A 20979-nucleotide genomic window follows, 5' to 3' on the forward strand; every position below is an offset into this window, starting at 1 on the left:
GATTATTGCAGATCTTAATACAGTGGTCAGGCTTTAAATATGGAATCCGGAAAACACAGAGATTGGAAGAAAGAAAGGGAAGAACGGAAGAAGGTGAGAATGGAATAAAGGAGAGAAAGACACAAAGAAGGAAGGGCTCAAGTAAAACAAGGAAGAAAGGAAGGAATAGCACAAGGAAAGAAAAGTAGAATGCAGGTCATAAGACAGTGATGCAGGACAAAAGGAAATGGAAAAAAAGGACAAATGGAAATAAATAAAGGAAGGACCCAGGAATAATGCAAGGGAGGAAAGGAATGACAAGGAAGGAATGGAAGACACACGAGAGATCAAGAAAAATAAAGAACGATACAAGAAGGAAATTATTGTAGAACACAAGGAAGGAAGGACAGAAGAGAGGAAGGCAAGACAGGTAGGTACGGACATATGCACACAGGTTAAAATTTAGGACATAAAAGAGGGAGAGAGGAGACATGCAAGTAAGGAAGTACATGAAGAAAAAAATCTTACATTTTTCTGAAGCAACGGCCGTCAATTGGATGCCGCCCCTGTTTATTTATTAGAAATAAGAGCGACACATTCAAGGCTGATCTGGATTGCCCCTTGGACTTTTGTTATTTTAACAAAAACCACCACCTCATCACTGTAGCGCATATATTGGGTTAATAAAATAAGCATCAATCATGTTAGCACCCAACAGCTACTAAAGGGTTAAAAAGATTTATCATCAGGTATCACAGCAGATCACCAGGACAGCCAGCTTTGTCATGGAAATGCGAGAGACGTGTGCAAAGGATGTAATGTGGGATTGCCTTGGACAGAGTTGAAAGCCTCTGTATTGTTAGGGGGATTCTTCTGTCAAATAATCAGGATGTTTACAAAGACTGACCCTGGCCAGAGTGACAGACATAGGGCAGTTTGCCAGACAACATCTCCTGACTGACGGGTAAAGACCCTCAGCATGAACCAGAGGCGACAGCTGAACAAGAGCTGGCTAAACATGTTGGAATATTCCCAGAAATTCACCTGCATAGACCTTATTTTGACTTTTACTTCAAGTTGGATTATCTTCAACTGATCCAATGACGTTACTAAGTCATCAGTCTAGAATATTTAAGTCACAAAGAGAGAGAGAGAAACAAGTAGGAAGTTTTTATTTTTAATCGCTTATCCGTTTTAGGATTTAAAAAAAATGATGAGAGAAAAGTTGTAAAAAAAAGAAAAAAATTGTCTGAACAGAAAAGTTGAAATGACACCTGCACCAACCCTGCATCGTGGTAAATTAGCTAGAAATGTTGTACTTTAGAATAAGAGTGATTAACAAAGAAATGTGTGTTTTAGCATGTAAACATTCCTTGGACGCACACTTGATATGCGATGCCTTTTAAAAATGTTTGGGAAAACGTAACAGTTTCCGCATTCCATCTTTTCTGGCATCATTATTTATACTTTATTCTCAATATTTTGACTTAATATTGACATTATTTTTGCAACAGGAAAAAGCTATTGTTTTGGCAGAGTGGGCTGGCAAAAACCTCCTATCGGGTCGGCCGCTTACACGTCATTTCAATAGCATCGAAGAAGTTTTCCCAACATTGAAGTCATGTAGTATTAGTATATATTTATATTAGTAAACCCTAATAGAATATTGTGGTGGGATTAACGTTAGCCACTGATGCTAATGTTAGCTTTTGTTTTGCCTGTTCCTTTAGCAGCTAAACTAAAAGGTTATTTCACAGCTGTTAATTGTCTCGACTGGATTTTATCCTCTCCAGGTCAAATTATAAAATGTTCTCGTCAAACTTGAACTGTTTTTGTTTTTACTGGGCTGACATTCTTTACCTTTATTTATTTATTTATTTATTTTTAGCAATTTTCAAAGTTTTCTAAGCATTTGGAAATTCTTAGGGTGAAGATAGCATGAAAGCTATAACATGTGAAGTAATGACACCAGGATTTAATTATTTTTCAGAGACATATTACTGAAATATCTTATTGGGAACTAGATTCTGGCAATTCTAAGCTCGCTTTGTTTTATGAAACAGTCAGTTTATCATCTCCTCTTTTGACCCGGACGTATTATTACACTCCGAGTTATTGGACTACTAAGCATTGCTAAGTGGTGCACATTATGCGACATTTCCCACCTTGACATACCTGAAAAGTGTGCCAAATCCATCACACTTTATAAAACAATAGCACTAAATGTACCCACTATTCACCCTGAAAGAGTTGCCCTCTAACATGGCTGCTCTCCTGTGTGGAAATATACGAGGACAAACAAAAGAAAGCTGCAGCTGATGGATGTCTTTAAAAAATGTTTGTGGAGACTTTGCCTCTAATGGCTGCTTTTTGCCACAGCTAACCTCTGATAATGTCTCTAATCAAGTACATTAGTTTACAGGACCCAGTCAACCTTGAGAAAGACATTTAAGTCAATCTGCCGTGGCGCTCCATTTGAGAAGCAAAGAGATTTTCCATTAGTGATATTTTATTTAAGGAAGACAAAAACCTTTCATGTCCTGTTCCAGAGGGTAAAATTATCATACAATATGCGAGGAAGATTCAAGGTTGTGACTCGAAAAGACAGTATTTTCAGGTTGGATTTAAAAAGTTTGTAGAACATTGAAAAGAAAACATCTTAGCCCCTTTGTGCCGTAACTATTAGTTGAGTAATAGTGTGATTGGAGCATGTAGCTGTGTGTTAAACCACAACAAGATGCAAGATATGTATGCATAATGATTTAAAAGTAGGAGTGACACTTGATTTGATGCAAATCCTGTTTGCATCCATTGTCTATAGCCGCTTTTCCTTGCAGGTTCGTGTGGGGCTGGTGCCTATCTGCAGACATCATTGGTTGTGCACGCACACATTCACACATAAGGACAATTTAGAGTAATGAATTGACCTAACAGTCGTGCTTTTGGACTGTGGAGCAAAGCCGGAGTACCTGGAGAGAAATTATGCATGCATGGGGAGAACATTCTTCCATGTCACATAGAGCAGGGGTTCTTTGTGACCTTTAAAGACCTCGGGGCCCATCTTTTCCTGTCCAAAGTGCCCCGGAGCCTCTTAAGAATCAAATCTATGTACAGTTTGACAAGAAAAGACCTTGTCAAATAAAATAAGATAATAATGTAATCACTACAAGGATATTTATTCATCATGCGTATCTCAACCTGCACATGCAACAAGGTCCCGAACAGGCCAGCAACCCATGGAAAAAAATCAAGCTGCAACAGGAAGTAAAAGGCCAATGCCTGGATTATGACCAAGAAAAATACACAAAAAATGTGTTAAAATATAAATGTGGAAATTAGTTTAATGAAATTCAGTCTCCACTGAGGCTCCAATACACTGGGCAGGCACCAGCTCACCACGGCAGCTGGGATTTGGGGGATCAAGGTAAGAAGGACACATCACCATCTCTCCTGGTGAGCGAGGGAGGAATGTCCACCAGCACCTAACGTAGCTCCCACAGCCCACGGCCAGCCCGCCACATCCTGACACATCCCTAGGAGCCATAGGCCCCCTAACGGGAGCCCACCACTCAAAGACGTGGCCAAAGCACCCACACAAACAAGACCCACCAATGGGGGAACCCCACTGCTGGCCCACCCATGACCCCATCAAGAGCTCCTAGGCCACCCCCACATGTCAAGTCCCTGAGGAACCAGCACAGGTGCCAGGACAGGTTTTGAATGGGATGTGCGAGACCCCATTGCTTGCTGACTGCAGAGTCTGCGGTACTCACCTCGTACTCGCAAGGTGCATTATCCCACACATGAAGACTGATGTGTGTTGCATAGTGAGGGGGGAGGGGATAGGGGCTAAGGCACCAGCATGAATCTCCATCTGTGGCCAAACCAAAACAGCACTGACAAAGTTAATAAATCTCCAAAGACACCAGAAAGGCCAGCCAAGAGAAACGAGCCCTCAGCCGGCAGATTCAGAGATCCACCAGACAACATAGGCCACCCTCCAAAACCCTCCTGTCCACCCATATATAACCCAAATTCCTCCAAACCCCAGACCCTATTCTGTTCCACCCATACCTCCAGAACACCAGCCCCTCAAGTCCTAAGCATCATGTTCTCCGGCTCATTTACGGGCCCAGGAAGGCAACGGAGGCAACCCCATAAAGAGTACAGGAAGCCAGAGCAGACATGGGTAGAACATTCAAACGTCATGCAGAAAGACCCCAGACTGGGATTGAATAAATTAATGTTTGATTTATTTCAGACAATCCAATGAAAGTTTAACACATACAAACATTATGTATAACAATATTAATAATATTGCATAATTTAGTGATTATGTCTGCAAAGGGGTATGAAAAAGTGAAACTTATTTAATCATACCTCTCCTCCTTCCTTTAGTCTTTAACACCAACAACCTTCCTGAATCAAACCAAAGACCTTCTTGCTACGAAGTTCCAGCGCTAACATGTGTGCCACAGTGGAGCCTTCCCTACTTTCAAGATCCAAGAATTAAAATGACAATGATGATAAAAAAAAAAAAAAATAAGGTCACAGACAAAGATTTACAGTGAAAGTCAAATCACACACCATACAGCTCAGGCTTTTTTGGGTCAGACATATTAAGTGGTCTGAAAATGTCAAATGAACAGTACTGTTAGTCGAATATGAAACCCACATGACATTCTCCTATCAGATTAACAGAAATGGAGCACATCTGAGAGATTACGTCTTTAATATTTCTTTATGTTCCTGTAGTTTTAAATCCTCCAATCCAGACACACAACCTAAAAAAAAAACAAAAAACATAACCCTGATTTGAAAGGACTCCTCTGTGCTGTTCTATACTTCTGCAGAACAGCGATAAGTGATTTGCTCTGTTCCCTTTTCAAAGGGCCCCCAGTGAGAACAGTCTATTAAAATCTCTTTTCATTTGTGCAATCACTTGAAGAAGCAGAAAAAAAACAGGAAAGCTGGTTCAGCTGTGAGAATGGAAAGGAGGGAGCAAGTATTATTAGATGGTTTCATTGCTGCACAGTTTGAATTATACTAACAGTCACCTTAATTGACTTGGCTTGTCCTCTTTTTCTCTTCTCACCTGTGAAACAAACAGCAGAGACACCGGCTTCCGAAGAAATATCGTGTAAAGAAGATAAGTCTGCTTTACTTATGTGTTTTTTATGTTTAAAAATCTTGGTCCATCATAAAACTAAACAATACAAGCAGCTTTGGTATGTTTGATATAAAACTTGAATGTGGGTGATTCTGGGGCCAAATCAAGCTTTTATAGCCTTCATATGTCTTAAAAATAAAACGTATTACTTTTTAAGCCTTTTTTTTAAACCGTGCTGGTATTGTAAAGGCTATATACACTTTTATCAGCTCAAGCATTGACAAATAATTGACTTCTTGATGTTGGTGTGTCTCAGTTGGGTCCAAAACAACCATAAGACACCAACTACAAAGCAAAGCAGTTGTTTAAGAGTTATTTTCTACTATCACAAACATCAGCCGGTTGAGTTTGCTAAACTCTTCTAGGGCCTTCGCTGTAACAATATTTTTTTGTTTTTGCCAAATGTGACTAAAATTAATTTTAGAGTAAGGACCTCATTCCAACTGTTAAGTATTGTGGATGATCTGTGATGCTGTGGGTCAGATTTTTTTCCAAAGGCCCTGACATTTATAGACTTTATGGGATTGCAAAACTTTTGAAACAAAATAACCTGAATTGCCTGCTGGCGGTGGTCAGTGGGCGCCGATATCTGGCAGCCTCTGTCAGTCCGTCCCAGGGCAGCTGTGGCTGCTAACATAGCTCACCACCGTCAGGGTGTGAATGACTGACTGTAGTGTAAAGTGCTTTGGGCTCGTTGGACTTGATAAAGAGCTATAACACCATTTACCATTTGATCTATAGTCTGGTTGTAATCAAACGTATACTTTTTTTGAAAAGTGATGAACATGGGTTTTGTAGCTAGTTCAGAAAGTGACATTATTAATCTATAAAATCCTACACTTCCTAAAGGAAGTTAGTGTTTATTTTATGATCATTTTATAATATTTCTGAATTATATTTGTATTTTTAACCACTGATTCCTTCTAATCTGTTCTTTCAGTTTGTATTAAAACATATACTAACCAAAAATCATCTGTTTGATATAGAAAAAAATATTGTGATCATTATTTTGGTTCACATCACTCTATTTAAAAGCCTCTTGCTTACGACTCCACCCAGCAGTGACAAATTGCTTGTAGATGTGCAATTAAAAGCCTTGTTTATAATAAAAATATAAAGTGTTTCTATAAAAAGCTCAGAAGTAAATAACATTTGCTGAAACAAACAGACTTGCATATGCATAGAGAGGCACACTCAATATTTTTGCCCATCTCACCGTTAGAAAGGAATCAGTCAAGCAGGCTTAAGTATGAATAATGATCTGCAAAGGCTATTATCTGACATTGAAAAAGTCAATAACACACTCATGATGACAAAATAAGGTTCAAATAAGGGAGAAATTAGCCAATAGATTTAAAATGTATTTAATCTTCTCTGCTGTATGAGACTGGAACAGCTAAATATGCGAAGACAGCCAACAGCAAAAGAGAGCGTCATAAATCAGCATTAGAAAAGCATCATTTTACCGGCCAGTTGTTCATTAGACCCCTTTTCTTTCCCAAATGCAGATTGATCAAGCTGGTCGGAGAGGCAGAGTGACACAGGTGTTACTGACTGAAGGTGATTAATGATCCTTCAACAGAACAGGTGCTCGGAAAATACACAGAAATGGTTCGCAAATGTTACGAGCATGAGGCCGATGTTTTGTTTTCTTTTGCTGTTTGAAAAATAGACCCACATTTCCATCAGATCTGTGGCTTTAGTTGTACATTTTTAAAATAGGATGCAGGTTTGCACAAATTAACCCATGAAATAACTAGTTATAAGTTGAGATCACAGCTGGTTGCACTGTTGCCTTGAGTGTGATTGTTTTGCTTGTATGTGTCCATATTGCCCTGTAATAAACACGGTGTACCCCGCCAATCACCCGATGATCGCTGCAGATAGGCACCAAACCCCCTGTGACCCTGTATGGATAAGTAGATATAGACAAAGTATGGATAAAATTCACTACTTAAAAATCTGAACTTAAGGAAGTTCAACATGATTAATAATGTGTTCATTTTCATTATTTAAATTTCAATCAAGTAAAGCCTTCTAAAATAAAATAAAAAAAAAGGTCAATTACATCACTGGTCGGTTAACAAAAAATTTTCATATACCTCTTTCAGCCTATTTCTTGTTCACATATGATAAACTGTTTTTAAATATGGCTACAGTGGTCTCTTTTAATGACCTCCAGCAGGCCACTAGCAAGAATGTCTCTGACCATTAGAAACTGAGAGTGGCCTAAAGGGTCAATGGCCTCTAGTGGGTCCTGCGCTCAGCACTGTGAGCTCAACCGGCATTTGTAAGAAAACCCCAGAATTGGTAGGATAGTAGCTGGCATCTTTTTCTTTTCACAGATGAGACCAGATTTACTCAGAGCTCATATAACTGACATGAAAGGGTCTGAAGAAGCTGCGGTGAACGTTATACTGCCTGCAACATTCTTCAGCAGGATTGGTTTGGTGGTGTGTCAGTGTTGGGGAGGCATATCCATGGGGCAGCGCCCAGATCTGTACAGAATATACGATGGCACCCTGGCTGGCATTAGCTTTCCAGATGAACTCCTTGGACCCATTGTTAGACCCTTCGCTGGTGCAGTGGGACCTGGGTTCCTCCTGGTGCACAATTATGCCTGGCCTCACCTGATTATAGTATTGTTATACTATTACTGTTTACCTATGGGACGTCGCCCGGGTTGTTTGTTGTAAGAGTCCAGCTATATAACCTTGTGATTGTGTCTCTGCCATGTTAGAAGAAACGGTAAAGCAAAACTTTGAAGGAGAGTCATCCTAAGAGGGTATTTATACGCTCCCATGTTCTAAAACCAACAGAAAATCTCTGCAACATCCGGTTTAGATCCATCCAACGCCACCAGGTTGCACTCTTCCACTCCACTCTTACAGAGCATGCCCCGACGTTGTCAGGCACGCAGACAATCATGTGGGGGCCATAAATCTACTGAGAACCATTTGGAGTTCACAGACATTTGTGAATGGTCAAATTTGTCATGGTACTCTTATGTTTCAAGAGGTATGACAGGAAGTACCATGCCATCGTTTATGCAAACCAGAAGACTTCTACAAGACCCTCTAAAGACCATTGAGATTTGTTGTTGTAAATCTGTCTTAAACTTCTGTTGAGAGGGTCTTTTATCTCAACTATGCAGTAAAAACACTAGACAATGGGCTATTTGTTCATAGTGGAAATATTGCAGACTCTCTTTACAAGAAGTGCCTAATGTTTGGCTTAAACTTTCTTACTGGTGATGCAGCAGGAAAGCTGTAAAACACATCAGTTATTTGCACAATTACATGCATCTATAGTCATTACTTTGCAAATACTCAAAATCCTGAATTGATGTCAAACACTGAGAGAAGAAGATTACATGTTAGAGACAAAGCTGCTCATTTTTCTGTAAACAAACCCAGTATGTGCACTGAACTGAACACAATAAATCTGATCCCAATAGAAGAACCGCTGATGATACAACAGCCCTGCAGCAGATAGCAGTTTGTCAAAGTTCATAAGGTTTTTGTTCAGGATGGAGCGGTTGATGATTAAACTGTGGTCATTTTGAGGCAAAGGGATCGCTGTGGAATAAATACAAAGATATGAGATTTTCAGTCCAAGTTGACAAATTCCAGCATGTTACTTGCCACTGTTCGTGATTAAGGGGTGCTTTATTACAAAAGGTTGTGAGGAGCTGTTTCATTGCACAAAGTATGCCTAATGAAATGAATGATCATGATTTATTTAGATAATTCAGTATCCCTCACTTAGCAATTAACAGTTATACCTTTGTTTTTTTCTGCTGTGAAATATGCAAATAGATATATATATAGAACAGTTCATCAGTGCTCGCTATTCTCTAAGCTGTCTTAAATCGCCCTAAATGCCAGTTTTAAATGTTGTCTGTTACAATGAATATTAGCAATTTGGTAAATCCCAACTCCTTTTTAGCAAAACAACTGTGGATCTTAAAAAACGTTCAACCTTGAAGCTTAATTTTAATATATTCTGATAACATGAATATGTACAGGGGTGTGAAAAATTATGTGACCCTTTACGGATTTCTTCGTTTTAGTTTTGGATAAAGATAGCAGGATTAAATATAAAATTTATCTCCAAACGAAGGTTTAATTAATTAACTGGAAAAAGCTGTCCAAACCAATCTGCCCCTATGTGAAAAAGTAATTCCACAGTGTTCATGTAAAATAATGTAGTTTATTCCAGACCCTAAGTGTCACTCATTGCTAAATGTAGCACAAGGAGTTATTAGATTCAGGGGGCAATATTTTCCTACATAGGTTGGTTTGGATTGGTTTTTCCTCCTTTAAATAAAATCCTTATTTGAAAAGAGCTTTTTGTCTTTACTCACGTAATCTTATTAAAGTTTGTGACATGATCTGAAAGAGCAAAAAGTGAAGAAACCTATAAGGGGTTAACACTTTTTACAGCACTGTATGCGCGTATTTAAAGCTCTGGGATTTCTGGAGAAGAACCACAAATTTGTCCTTCTCCCTACTCAATGTAAAAAAAAAAGATGTGTACAAATGGAACGCAAAGATAATGTTTACTTTGCATGTTTTGTGTACATTCTCTATTCTTTTGTTTTAAGGTTCTTTCATAGTTTGCAACTACACTGAAAGAATTAAAATATACAATTATAATATTGATATTATAATAATTGTTCTTCTTTAACCTGACACTGACGTCTGTATTCTTCTGGCTATTGATGACAACCTGTTTTATGATTCACAAACCCTACAAAGTGTTATTGGAAAAAAATGAGAAATGACCTTGAAATTCTAAGCTTTACACAGCTTCACTTCTAAAGTAATAGATCTGCTACGGTTTACTAGATGCAATGTCTAAGTCATGCCGCTTGTTCTGTCCCAGTCTGCGTTTCATATTATTTAAATCATTAAGTCTCATTGTACTTTTATTAGATGTTAAGTATTACGATGTGTTTCGTAGACGAGTAGTCACAGAAACCCTGAAATATCATGTAAAGTTTAATTTACTTTAATATTATTTTGCAAAAGACTTTGCATTATGCCCTACACCTACGACCACCTGGCTTGGAGTGTGTAGGTTTACACACTATTAGCAATCAGCAACTCTTTTGCTGACAAATACACCCCTGACCCTTCAAGGCATGAACTCAACTACCTCCCTGTGCTTTAATATCTGTCACCAAGATGCAGGCAGCAGATTTTTTTCAGTACAGTAAGTTGTGAGATGTCCAGCAAATCCTAAGGATGCTTGATTGGAGTGAGAGCTAATAAAACTAGGAGGCCAAGCCAACGCCTTAAACTTGCTGTGCTCCTTAAACCAAAGGTTTCCCAGCAGAACATTGGCATCGGTGTCATGTGTTCCTCAGATAAGCAATGGAGTCACATAAGCAATGCACACCCACCCAGTGTTTAAATGAAATACGACAAACTACAACCTCATTATGTGTTATTTATGGGATATCACTAGAGATCATTGATTATAAAAGCAGATATAACACGACCTCAACGTGAATGTGCATTGAAACAAAATCAACATTTTTAAGATCAGAAACCAAATAGGTGGCATCACTGTTTGATTGTACAGAAATATAAGCTTTTAGATTTTGATAGTTTTATTAAGTTTTCTTTTCTTAAGATGATTTTTAAATGCACAAACAATATAGCTCCAGCCGTACTCTGTCCTTTTGTGACAAAAATAAATACACGGAGAGTTAACACTAGGAGAGCAGCGGGTGGCAACTGTATAGCAGAGGGGCGCAAACCACTTTTGGACAGTCAAGTTTCTCAGTGATAGGGATCCGTTTTTGGAATGATTTACCAACGGAAATAAAAATAGAAACTGACCTGAAAACATTTAATAGAAAGGTGAAACATTGGCTGAAAGAAAATCAAATATGTGAACATTGAGTCATTATGATTATGTTGGATGTGAGGTGTTGTTTTGTGTAATGTTGTTAGGATTGTGTAAAATGTTAATGGTTGTCTTTTATAATGTATTTTACATATGATTGTGCAATGTGAGCTACGTTTTAGGAAAATGTATTTTATAAAGGCCTGACTGGGGACTGGGGTTGCAAATTAGCCTATAGGCTAGAAACCTTTCATGCAACACATTTACACATTTTGTTATGGCTCTGCCTATTACAATTTTGAATGTAATAATGTGCACTGCATTGTCCCTGACAAATAAACTAATAAAAAAAAATAAAATAAAATAAAAAAATAAAAAATAAGCTTTTACGTTATGATGCTAATTCGTCATCAGAGTCATGGCCAAAGTGGTATTTTGTATTGTTCAGGCATATCTGAGTAAACCTTGGGAATTCTGCTCGCTGAGCTGCAGTGCCTCCCTGTCTTGGAAAACTAGTGGCCAAGACCGGATCTACGCAGAGCGGTCATTACCCGCCTCCTCCAGGAAGTACCTACCATGACTGCATCGACCCTGCCCAGTAAACAACAGCAGTTATGTGAGACAGAGCACAAATATTTCTGCTCAAAGATGAGACAAAGTGACTCTTTTAGCGCCTAATCTTTGCAGCAACAGCTTTTTTTGTTACAATGCTGCAGTGGCTCCAGGATGATCCTACATGAGGAGAGGCAGTGTTGCAGTGAGGGGAAGCATCTTTCTTCAGATCAGAAAAACAGCAGCAGAAAACGTCTAATATCTCATAACGAATTGCCAATGGCGATATTTCATCATAAATGCCTACAGTTAATTTTGGAAGGCTTAAAAAAGCATGATACAAAACTTTTAAAATAAGACAAATTGATGCTTTACTCTTTAAAGATTATGACTTCTTTCCACTCAAACTGTCCAAATGAAAAATTTCACACATGAATGCATCTGGTAGAAACTTTTGAGGTTTTGTGAAAGCGTATCAACTAATCAAATAAGCTGATTTAAAATATACACAGTAAGCATGGAAGTGAATATTTGCATGTCCAGATAAAAAAAGATTGAAAAACAGTGTATTCCTACCTGCACTGACGGCTTTTGCCAGTCGGCGGAGCCTCCTCTGATGCGTCTTGCCTCTATAATGGATCTGCGCCTGAGCGCTCGAGTTTAGCCTTATATTGCACACCTGGCACATCGTAGCACTGCTGCTGGCCTGCCGACGCTCCCGCTTGGCCCTAAATCCAACCCTGACCCTCCTCCCTCCTTCCTCCTCCTCCTCCTCCTCTTCTTCGTCCAGTCCTTCCTTACTCTTGGTGGGAAGGTTTGTGTCCATCTGCTCATTTTTCTTTGGCCGTTTCATTTTATCTACAGAGGGAAAAGAGGTCGAAAATGATAAGCTATCCATTAAAGATTGCCTTGCAAAAGTATTCGCAGCCCTTGAAGTTTGTCATAATAATTATTATGGGGATTTTATGTGATAGGTCAACACAAAGAAGTGCATAATTGTTTTGACAAATACAAATCTGAAAAGAGTGGTGTGCATATTTTATTTAGCAAACCCGAGTATATGCCGATTCATCTTTTTATGCGACTACAGCTTCAAGTCTGTTGAGATTTGTCTTTTTGCACATCTTGAGTCTGAAATATTTGCCAATTCTTTGGAAAATGACTCAAGCTCAATCAGATTACATGGGGAAAACCTATATGGACATCACAATTGAAGTCACAGATTCTTATTTTAATCAAATACAATTAAATAAAAGTCTGGACTTTGGGCCATTGTAATACACAAATATGCCTCTCTCCATTCTTCCAAGAAGGTCAGCTGTGTGGGATGTTCAAATACAGGAATGGTGTTTTAAAACCTAACCCCGCTTTATCGTCGAATTGTCTGCCGTGTTTTTTGTTCTTCAAAATACAAACAAGTCTCCTAGATCTTCACAAACAGCCATATTTAGACATAGGTAGACTGTTTTTACGAATCACATGACTTATGATGGCATTTATATCCAGGGCATTCGAGTATATGGGGCAAAATACAAATGCACCATACACTTTAGATCTTTATTCGTAAACAAATCTTGAAAAACATATAACGTTTTCCTTCCACTTCATTATTATACAATACTTTGTGTTGGGTTATTACATGAAATCCAATAAAACACATTGAAGATTATGAACTTTTGCATTTTTTGTCACATTACAACCACAAAGGATGAATAGCCACTGTATGTAATTTGTTGGAGCTTCCACCGGGGGGCAGCAGAGGTGCGCAGTTTCTTTTTTCTATTGTTTGATGGGAGTTTTGAGATTTTGCAGGCATACAAAGGCCAGTTTATTTATCGGAGACCCTAAAGCAGAGTGTCAGCTTACACAAATGTGTCAATGTTGAGATGCATGTGTCTAACATCTTTGAGAGTTAGACAGAAGCACCTTGTCCCTACATGTCTGTCTTTAACAGATAATAAAAGAGGATTCGAAGGGGTTACATAGAGAGACATGTTTCTTTTGTGAAAGCATGCAGCCTCAATACCTGTAATGGCTGAGCAATTATGGCACGCTGACAGCACAAATCAAGCTGCAGCTAAACACCCGCTGTGCTCTAAATGCAAAAATGTCATCCAAAGTCTGATTGAATTCTTTGTTTTGCTTCTGTTCATATGATAATGGATTCAATTAAGTACTCATGTTGTACATTTTATCCCCTGGCTTCTCTCTCCTTCCCAAACACCTCCCCCCGTCCAGCCAGGAACCACTGTTAAAATGTTAGCTGCTCCGGAAATTCAGCCTCGTGTCGAGATGAAAGCAGAATGTAAATGCGCGTGTTGGAATTCATCAGCCCCCAACCAGCGACGCGGACTTCAAAGCCGCAGCACATCATCACAATTATCTGAATCAAAACCTCGCAGTCTGATAGGTGGAAACATGAGCGACTGCTGCTGGAGATGATAACCGTGTTTCTGCACGCGACCAAAACACACAGCGGTTTTAAATAACACAACAATGCAAGACAACCCTGGTATAGATGTGCAAAAATGCCTTAAAACGCATTAATCCTTTATTGAAGCACTACATTTTCACAGATTTATTTTTTCTGTTTCAACATTTCATCTGATATGTATTCAGTGTGAGGCCCATTAAAAATATTATTTCGTGATTAAATGGCACCAATTCCTTTAAAATAATTACGGCTATTTGTTTTATTCCTACTTTGCTTGTTTAAGTTGAGCAGTTTTATAATTATCAATCCACAACTACTTCTTTTTGTTTCCCTGGTGTATGCAGAGGCTCGATACTCTTATTGACTCCTCAAAATGGGAAAGACAATCGAACACGCTATTCCATTATGGCAGATGCGTCCTTATCTTTATAAATCAGGAAATGGCAACAACAACACAAACAAGTCTGGTTGATGACTGTAGTTTTTCTTTGAGCAGGATGATAAGGGAGGAAAAAAAACAATCTTTAGAACTCATTGTTAGAATGGCAGCAAAGAGTGGAATAATTTGTGAAATTCTACATAGGAAACTATAAGACTTTAGCTATAGGACAGGCAAGTTGTTTTAGAGAAAAACACCTTACCGGCCTAGCATCACAAATGTAAACCTGTTGAGTTTGCTAAACACTACAGCGGCAACATTTTTTATGATTTTTTTTTAGATGCCTAGATCATGTTGACAAGCTGTAAGGAAAAAAAACAAAAAAAACATAAGCATTGCCCATTGTTTGGGCCCCCTAATAATGGATAGTGTGAGAGTATTTCTAAATGTCATTATACAATATTATTTAATGCAACTGTACTGCACTACTTCAGAATATAGATCAGTTTTATTTGCCAAGTTTGTGACACAAACAAGGAATTTGATTTGGGTTCCTTTCTCCTCTTAATTAAGAGATTCTATTTCTGACTGAGTATTGTGCACATCAGTTCTGTCCGGCAGCTACTGGACAAAAGTTGAGATGTTTCTTGTTGTCTCCAGAGTCAGTAAACTGTTTAAGAGGAAAGACAAAGGCGATTTCAGATACAACTTTCATTCCCGTGTTATCTACAATTAAACAACCAAGTTTTAGAAAACTATTGTTTTTTAGAAATAAAAACATGTAATTATCAATGAGACTGATCACAACTAGGGTAAAACGACATAACTAACCATTCACTAACCACATCAACACAGTGGACAGCAACATAAGGTTTACCAGAGAAGATCCTAAGAACAACATGTTGACTTTTCTGGACTGTGCGGTACAAATTGAGGAAGATGGTGTTCACCGGAAGCCCACACACACAGACCACTATCTGCATTTTGATTCACATCACCCACTGGAACACAAACTCTCTGTTATCAGAACGTTGAGTTACCAGTTTTAGGGCCACTACTTTGTCCCCTGCATTTATTTCCTGTAGGTTCAATACTTAGAAAGTATGGAATTGCAATTCACCTCTATGCTGACGACTGCCAGATCTGTCTGCTCTTAAATCAGAAGGATGGCTTTTCAATAAAATCCCTATTTGATTGCTTGGAGGATATTAAAGTTTGATTAACCGTAGAAAACAGAGGTGTTTGGACCAAGTGGTCCTTGTTAGTCCACCACTGTTGATTTGGGAGGGAATTTTAAACCCAATGTTACTGATTTGGTTTTTGAGTGTGACAGTGACTGCGAACACCTCCTACCTGGTGAAGAAGGCCCAACAATGGCTGTTCTTCCTCAGGAAACTGAAAAAATCTGGACATCACATTAAACTGCTAAAGTACTTCTATAGACTTACCATAGAGAGAGTTTTATGTATCAGCATAGCTGTATGGTATGGGAGCTGCAAAGTCCAGGAGAGGAAGAACAGAGCAGGGGATTGTGGGATGCCGTCTGCAGGATCTGCAGGATCTAGACCCAATTTATCCTCTGATATATCCACTGACACATCTCCACTGATCCCACCCACCCAGGCAATGCATTATTTGCCCCTCTCCCATCAAGTAAACGCTTCAGATGCCTCAAAGTCAAAACAAATAAACTTAGAAACAGCTTCTTCCCAAGAGCTGTAAAGGTAATCGCCCCCTGATGGGAGACTGCAGTCCAACGCTTTTAAATCACCCCCACTATAACTACCCAATCCTACGTTACAATCACCTTAATGTTACTGCCTACTTCCACACCATCATTTCAGAATATCTAAATGCACATTTCTGTAAACGAAGCCTCAAAACATCATTGTTCAATAAGCAACTTACTACCTTATTACCAGTTATCTGTGACTCTCCTGAACACTACAAAAAACAAAACAAAAAACACACACACTGTAACCCCTGTATTCATTGCCTGTTTGTTTGTCAGTTTTTGCCTTCATTATGTGTAATGTGACAAATAAAATACTCTTGACTCAACAGTGGAATAACCTTTCCCTACACATTAGAACGGCTCCTTCAAATGCCTACTTTTAAACCTTGTCTTAAAACCCTTTTTTAGTCTTTCACTTTCAATTTCAGCAAAACTTAGTCGACCAAGTCGAGGACTGAGGCCTCCATACCTGTGTCACATGTTCTACCCCTGCACCATCATCACGTTGTTTTATTATTATTTTTTTAAAATGTATGATTACAGTTTGCAGTTATTCACTTTGTTTCAGCTGTGGTTATTTTAAAATACTTTATGAATAAAGTTGCCATTGTATGGTATGGTACAGTTTAATTATTTACCAGCAAACTAACATGTTATTTTCAAACATAAGAGAAACAACAACTTCTAAAGAATATTAATCTCACAATCATGACCTGGTCGGTTTGAGACAAAAGGAAATTATAGATTCCATATTAAATTAATACATTTGCAAAATGAAACGGTCCCAATGGTATTGTATTTCTAACATGTGTCCCTGTGGATCTTTAAAGCACTGTGTTACATTTAAATTTGCTATAGTAACAGGCTTCAGGTTATATATCAGTTATATATCAAAGAGACTGCTGTTTGTTTTTAAATCTCGCAGCGTTCAGATGCTTGTTTACTGTTATTTTACAACGTGCTCTGACACCAGCAGTCAGAGAGTAAACCGTGCAGCCCATAAATAACTGGAGCTGCTCCATTCACTCCTCCTCATACAGTCAGCTGGAGCTGGCACTGGCAGCACTAAAACAACTTTTAACAGGTTGCCTGCAGGCCAGCAACTGCTGGTGCTTCAGTCTGCCGGTTTGGCAAAAGACCAGTCCTGTGCTGTGGGCAGACTGGAGCAACGAGTGACATCCAGCAAAACAAGGCACCTGCGGCTGACACTAAACAGTGAAAACTTTCATATTAAATTAGCACAACTATTTTTTGACTGAACTACATACATGGACTTCTACTGAGGGAATTTGAGCTCTTCTGGGTGTAATACAAATAAAAAATATTTAAAAAAGCCCCTTACTACGATGTACTACAGTGATGTACAGAGTTAAAAGAAAATGGTAAATCAAGCAGAGGGCACCGACCACTGAGCTATATTATACACTGGAGTGCTAAAAGCCCGCTGTTAGAACGAGTCTCTTTGAAGCCACCAGCCGCCATATTGGTACTCCCTATTTTCCCCCAGTAACTAGAGAATATGTGCGCTACAGGATCGAATAACGAGGATTTTCTCATGTTCAGGTGGGCTTAAAACTTTTAAAATGTCAAATGCCATTGACTTTTATGTTATGTTCTAAAACTATCAAGTGCTGACAAAATCATGTGCTGAAATATTTTGCATTTTATTTATATATATATATATATATATATATATATATATATATATATATATATATATATATATATATATATATATATATATATATATATATATATATATATTTAATATGAATAACATGTAAAATATTTCACCACCTAATTTTCTAGTAGTTGATACTGTTAGTACATCCACTGACTGTAAAATACCTATGAAACGTTTTCACACAGCCAGAAAACTGCTTGTTGTTGCAACCAAATCCTATGGGATTCTGTGAGAGTAGGGAGTAGCAAGATGGCGGCCAGTGACTTCAGTTTTTCGTCAAAATCAGCACTCCAGTGTATAATATAGCTAAGTGGCACCAACACGGGGCCCACGGGCACCAACTAGCCCCCTGAGGACCACATGTGTCGCCCAACGAGCCTGTTCTAAAAACAACACAATCTGTTAGTGAGCTGCATCTAAAACTTTATTTTATTCCGTTACTCTTCCTGTTTATTCACACTCGCATTTATATAGATTTAAAAACAACAATATCTACAACAAAGCATGAAAAATGTTTTTTTTACCCCAGTGACCCCTGAATCAAAGCAATATAACATCTAAAAAATTAAGGGATTAAAGGTATGCCTAATGCAGTGTTTAGGAATTGAAACTGAAAGAAAATTGTACAGGTTTTATTGTTAAATGGTCAACTTGCACCTGCATGTAAATTTCAAATCCTTAAGCAGAATGTAAGAAGCAGAAATTTAAATTCTTGCCTCCTCCCGTTTAAATTATTACTTGAACAGACAAAACTCCCTCCAAACTGTTGCTTGTGTTTCTACTAAACTTTTTTCCCTCACTCAACCATTCATTAATATGCTTGGGCTGCACACACTAATCAGCCTGCTTCTTTAGCAATGGCCTTTTCTGGCCTAAGCTCCTTGTGAAATCCAATGGGACATTCAAGTGAACTATTAGTAGCATGTTAGTAGGTATATATTCAAGCCTGTTTGATCTTCTGTGCAAAAATCAGTGAAATCCATCCATCCATCCATCCATTTTCCAACACGCTTATCCCTGTTGGGGTCGTGAGGGGTGCTGTAAATGGGCGAGAGGCGGGGTACACCCTGGACAGGTCGCCAGTAATCATTGAAATGTGTTCTGTATAATAATTCAGAGGTAGACAAGCACAAGATATCAGCTCTTTTGGGAACATTATGCAAGTCAAAAGGGGGCTGAGTTATAGGTTTATCTATGAACAGATTATCTCTTGTTAAATATAAGAGATTTTAATAACAGATTTAATAACAGATTTTTTTTCCTAGTACTATCAAAAGCATTGCAGGAAAATTATAATTTATTTGCTCTAAAAGCTGCATGGTTAAACTGTCAGACAAAAAAAACAACAAACAACTGAACTGTCACCAAAACTATGAAGGTGGGAGTGAAGGTGAGGCTTTTAAACCCAAGGACACCGTGCCAAATGTCCATCAAGGCAGTGGTCGCATCATGTTGTGAGACTCTTTTATTGCTAGTAGTACATCTTTAACTAGGAGGAATAATAAAGAAGGCAGAAAAATTTCCAAGTTGTTTAAGGTGGTTGAAAATTGGACAAACTGGAGGTTCTGACAAAAATAAAAAAAATAAAAAAAATATCCCAATGTCATCAAAACTGGTTTTGGACATCTTCTGAAACGGCCTTCCTAAAACCTCAGGCTCAACCATATAGAAAAATCACAGAATTTGATTAAAAGCCAAAACCATGTCTGGAAACCAACCCTTTTAAACGAGCACAACACATTCTGGTAAGAGTGACCAAATGACCACCTGGAATTACTCCTGAAGGTTGTTGATTGCTACAAAAAGAGTCCTATGCGACATTCAAGTGAACTCTGAGGAGCATGTTCAAAGGAATATATTCTAGCCTTTTTGATCCTGAGTGCAAAAATCATTGAAATGTATTCTATATAATCATTCAGCCGTGGAAAAAGAATGATTCATATACTTACAGAGGTAGACGAGCAGAAGAAATCAGCTCTTTGGGGACGTTACGAGAGTCAAAAGGGAGCTGAGTTTGAGTTGCTTTATCTATGAACACAGTGTCTCTTGTTCTTTTAATGGTCAAGCTATCTGTTCCCTGCAGCTCTTTAAATACCATCACTCATCAGCCTGTCTATTGCTCCAGGCTGAGACATCATCACACAGAACAGGTTATTTCACTCTATGCCTTATGGTGCAGAAATCACACATAAATAAGTAAGCAACGATAGACTTTATGTAGGAAGTGTGTGTCTGACAGTTTCATTTTTCATACTAATGAGTGAAATGTCACTGAGATGTTTCATTTGGTGTTTTTAGACCTCAAACTGGCCAGAGAAAAGGCTGAATTTTGCAGATTTAAAATAAGTTGACCAGAATTGGCCTTTTTTATTTGCAGAAAACAGGGTTAAATCGGAGGCATCCAAATTTTCTTTTTTACTTGCTCTCTTGTTTTCAGTCCATAAAATTAAAATAGCTTGATATGAAGTTGGTATGAACTTATGATATATTTCCAGCTTCCATGGGAAGCAAGAATCACCACTTTAAAGAGCTTCAGGGTCTATAAACTAATCAATCTCCCTGGTTGTAAAAAAATCAAAGTGAATACCACTACAACTGCAAGCATAAAGAAGAGATTTCTTATTTTTAAGGATTGATTATTAAAAAAAATCAACATAGAAAATTAACACTTTTATAAAGAAAGGTTGTCGAGACTAGAAAATTGAATTCAATTGTAAACAGTGTCTAGTCCCTATTGATGGACAAAAACTAAAGAAACTAAGAAAGACATGACGTTCTAATGGCAAAGATAAGCAATTTTCACTAGCTAGCTATTTACTAAGAGCTGAGGACAAACCTTCTTTCGAACAACAAATAAAAATGATTAAATACCTAAAAACGGTTAAGACAAATCAAAGTTCCAAGCTTAGGAACCATCAGAGAATCTGTCAGCAGATCAAAATCCTGTCAAGACGATAAGAAAGTGCCTTTTGGGGTCTGACATCTGCCGCCGTCTTCAGTTCATAGGACTGAATGTATCCCCGCTGATATGCAGCTCCCTCACAGCCGTCTTATCTGGACACAGAGGACAGCACTACCTCTGGTAACCCATAGAAGTCACTGGATGTCTGGAGGTCCTTCTGTTTTGGTCTAAACCTGGATTGTTTTTACAAAGAGGGCATGCTTGAAAAGTTTCTAAATGAAGCACAAC

The 20979-nt window shown here is 38.3% G+C and overlaps 1 protein-coding gene across 1 annotated transcript in view; it reads right to left on the minus strand.

The window, feature by feature from the left end:
• Positions 1-20979, minus strand: part of LOC105919501 (zinc finger protein 385C) — a 115389-nt gene that overhangs the window by 59328 nt on the left and 35082 nt on the right. Inside the window, exon 2 of the mRNA XM_036141842.1 lies at positions 12134-12415. Coding sequence (XP_035997735.1) covers positions 12134-12415 — 282 coding nt within the window. The remainder of the gene's footprint in view (positions 1-12133; positions 12416-20979) is intronic.

The sequence above is a fragment of the Fundulus heteroclitus genome, chromosome 10 (genome assembly GCF_011125445.2).
Source record: "Fundulus heteroclitus isolate FHET01 chromosome 10, MU-UCD_Fhet_4.1, whole genome shotgun sequence".
NCBI lineage: Eukaryota > Metazoa > Chordata > Actinopteri > Cyprinodontiformes > Fundulidae > Fundulus > Fundulus heteroclitus.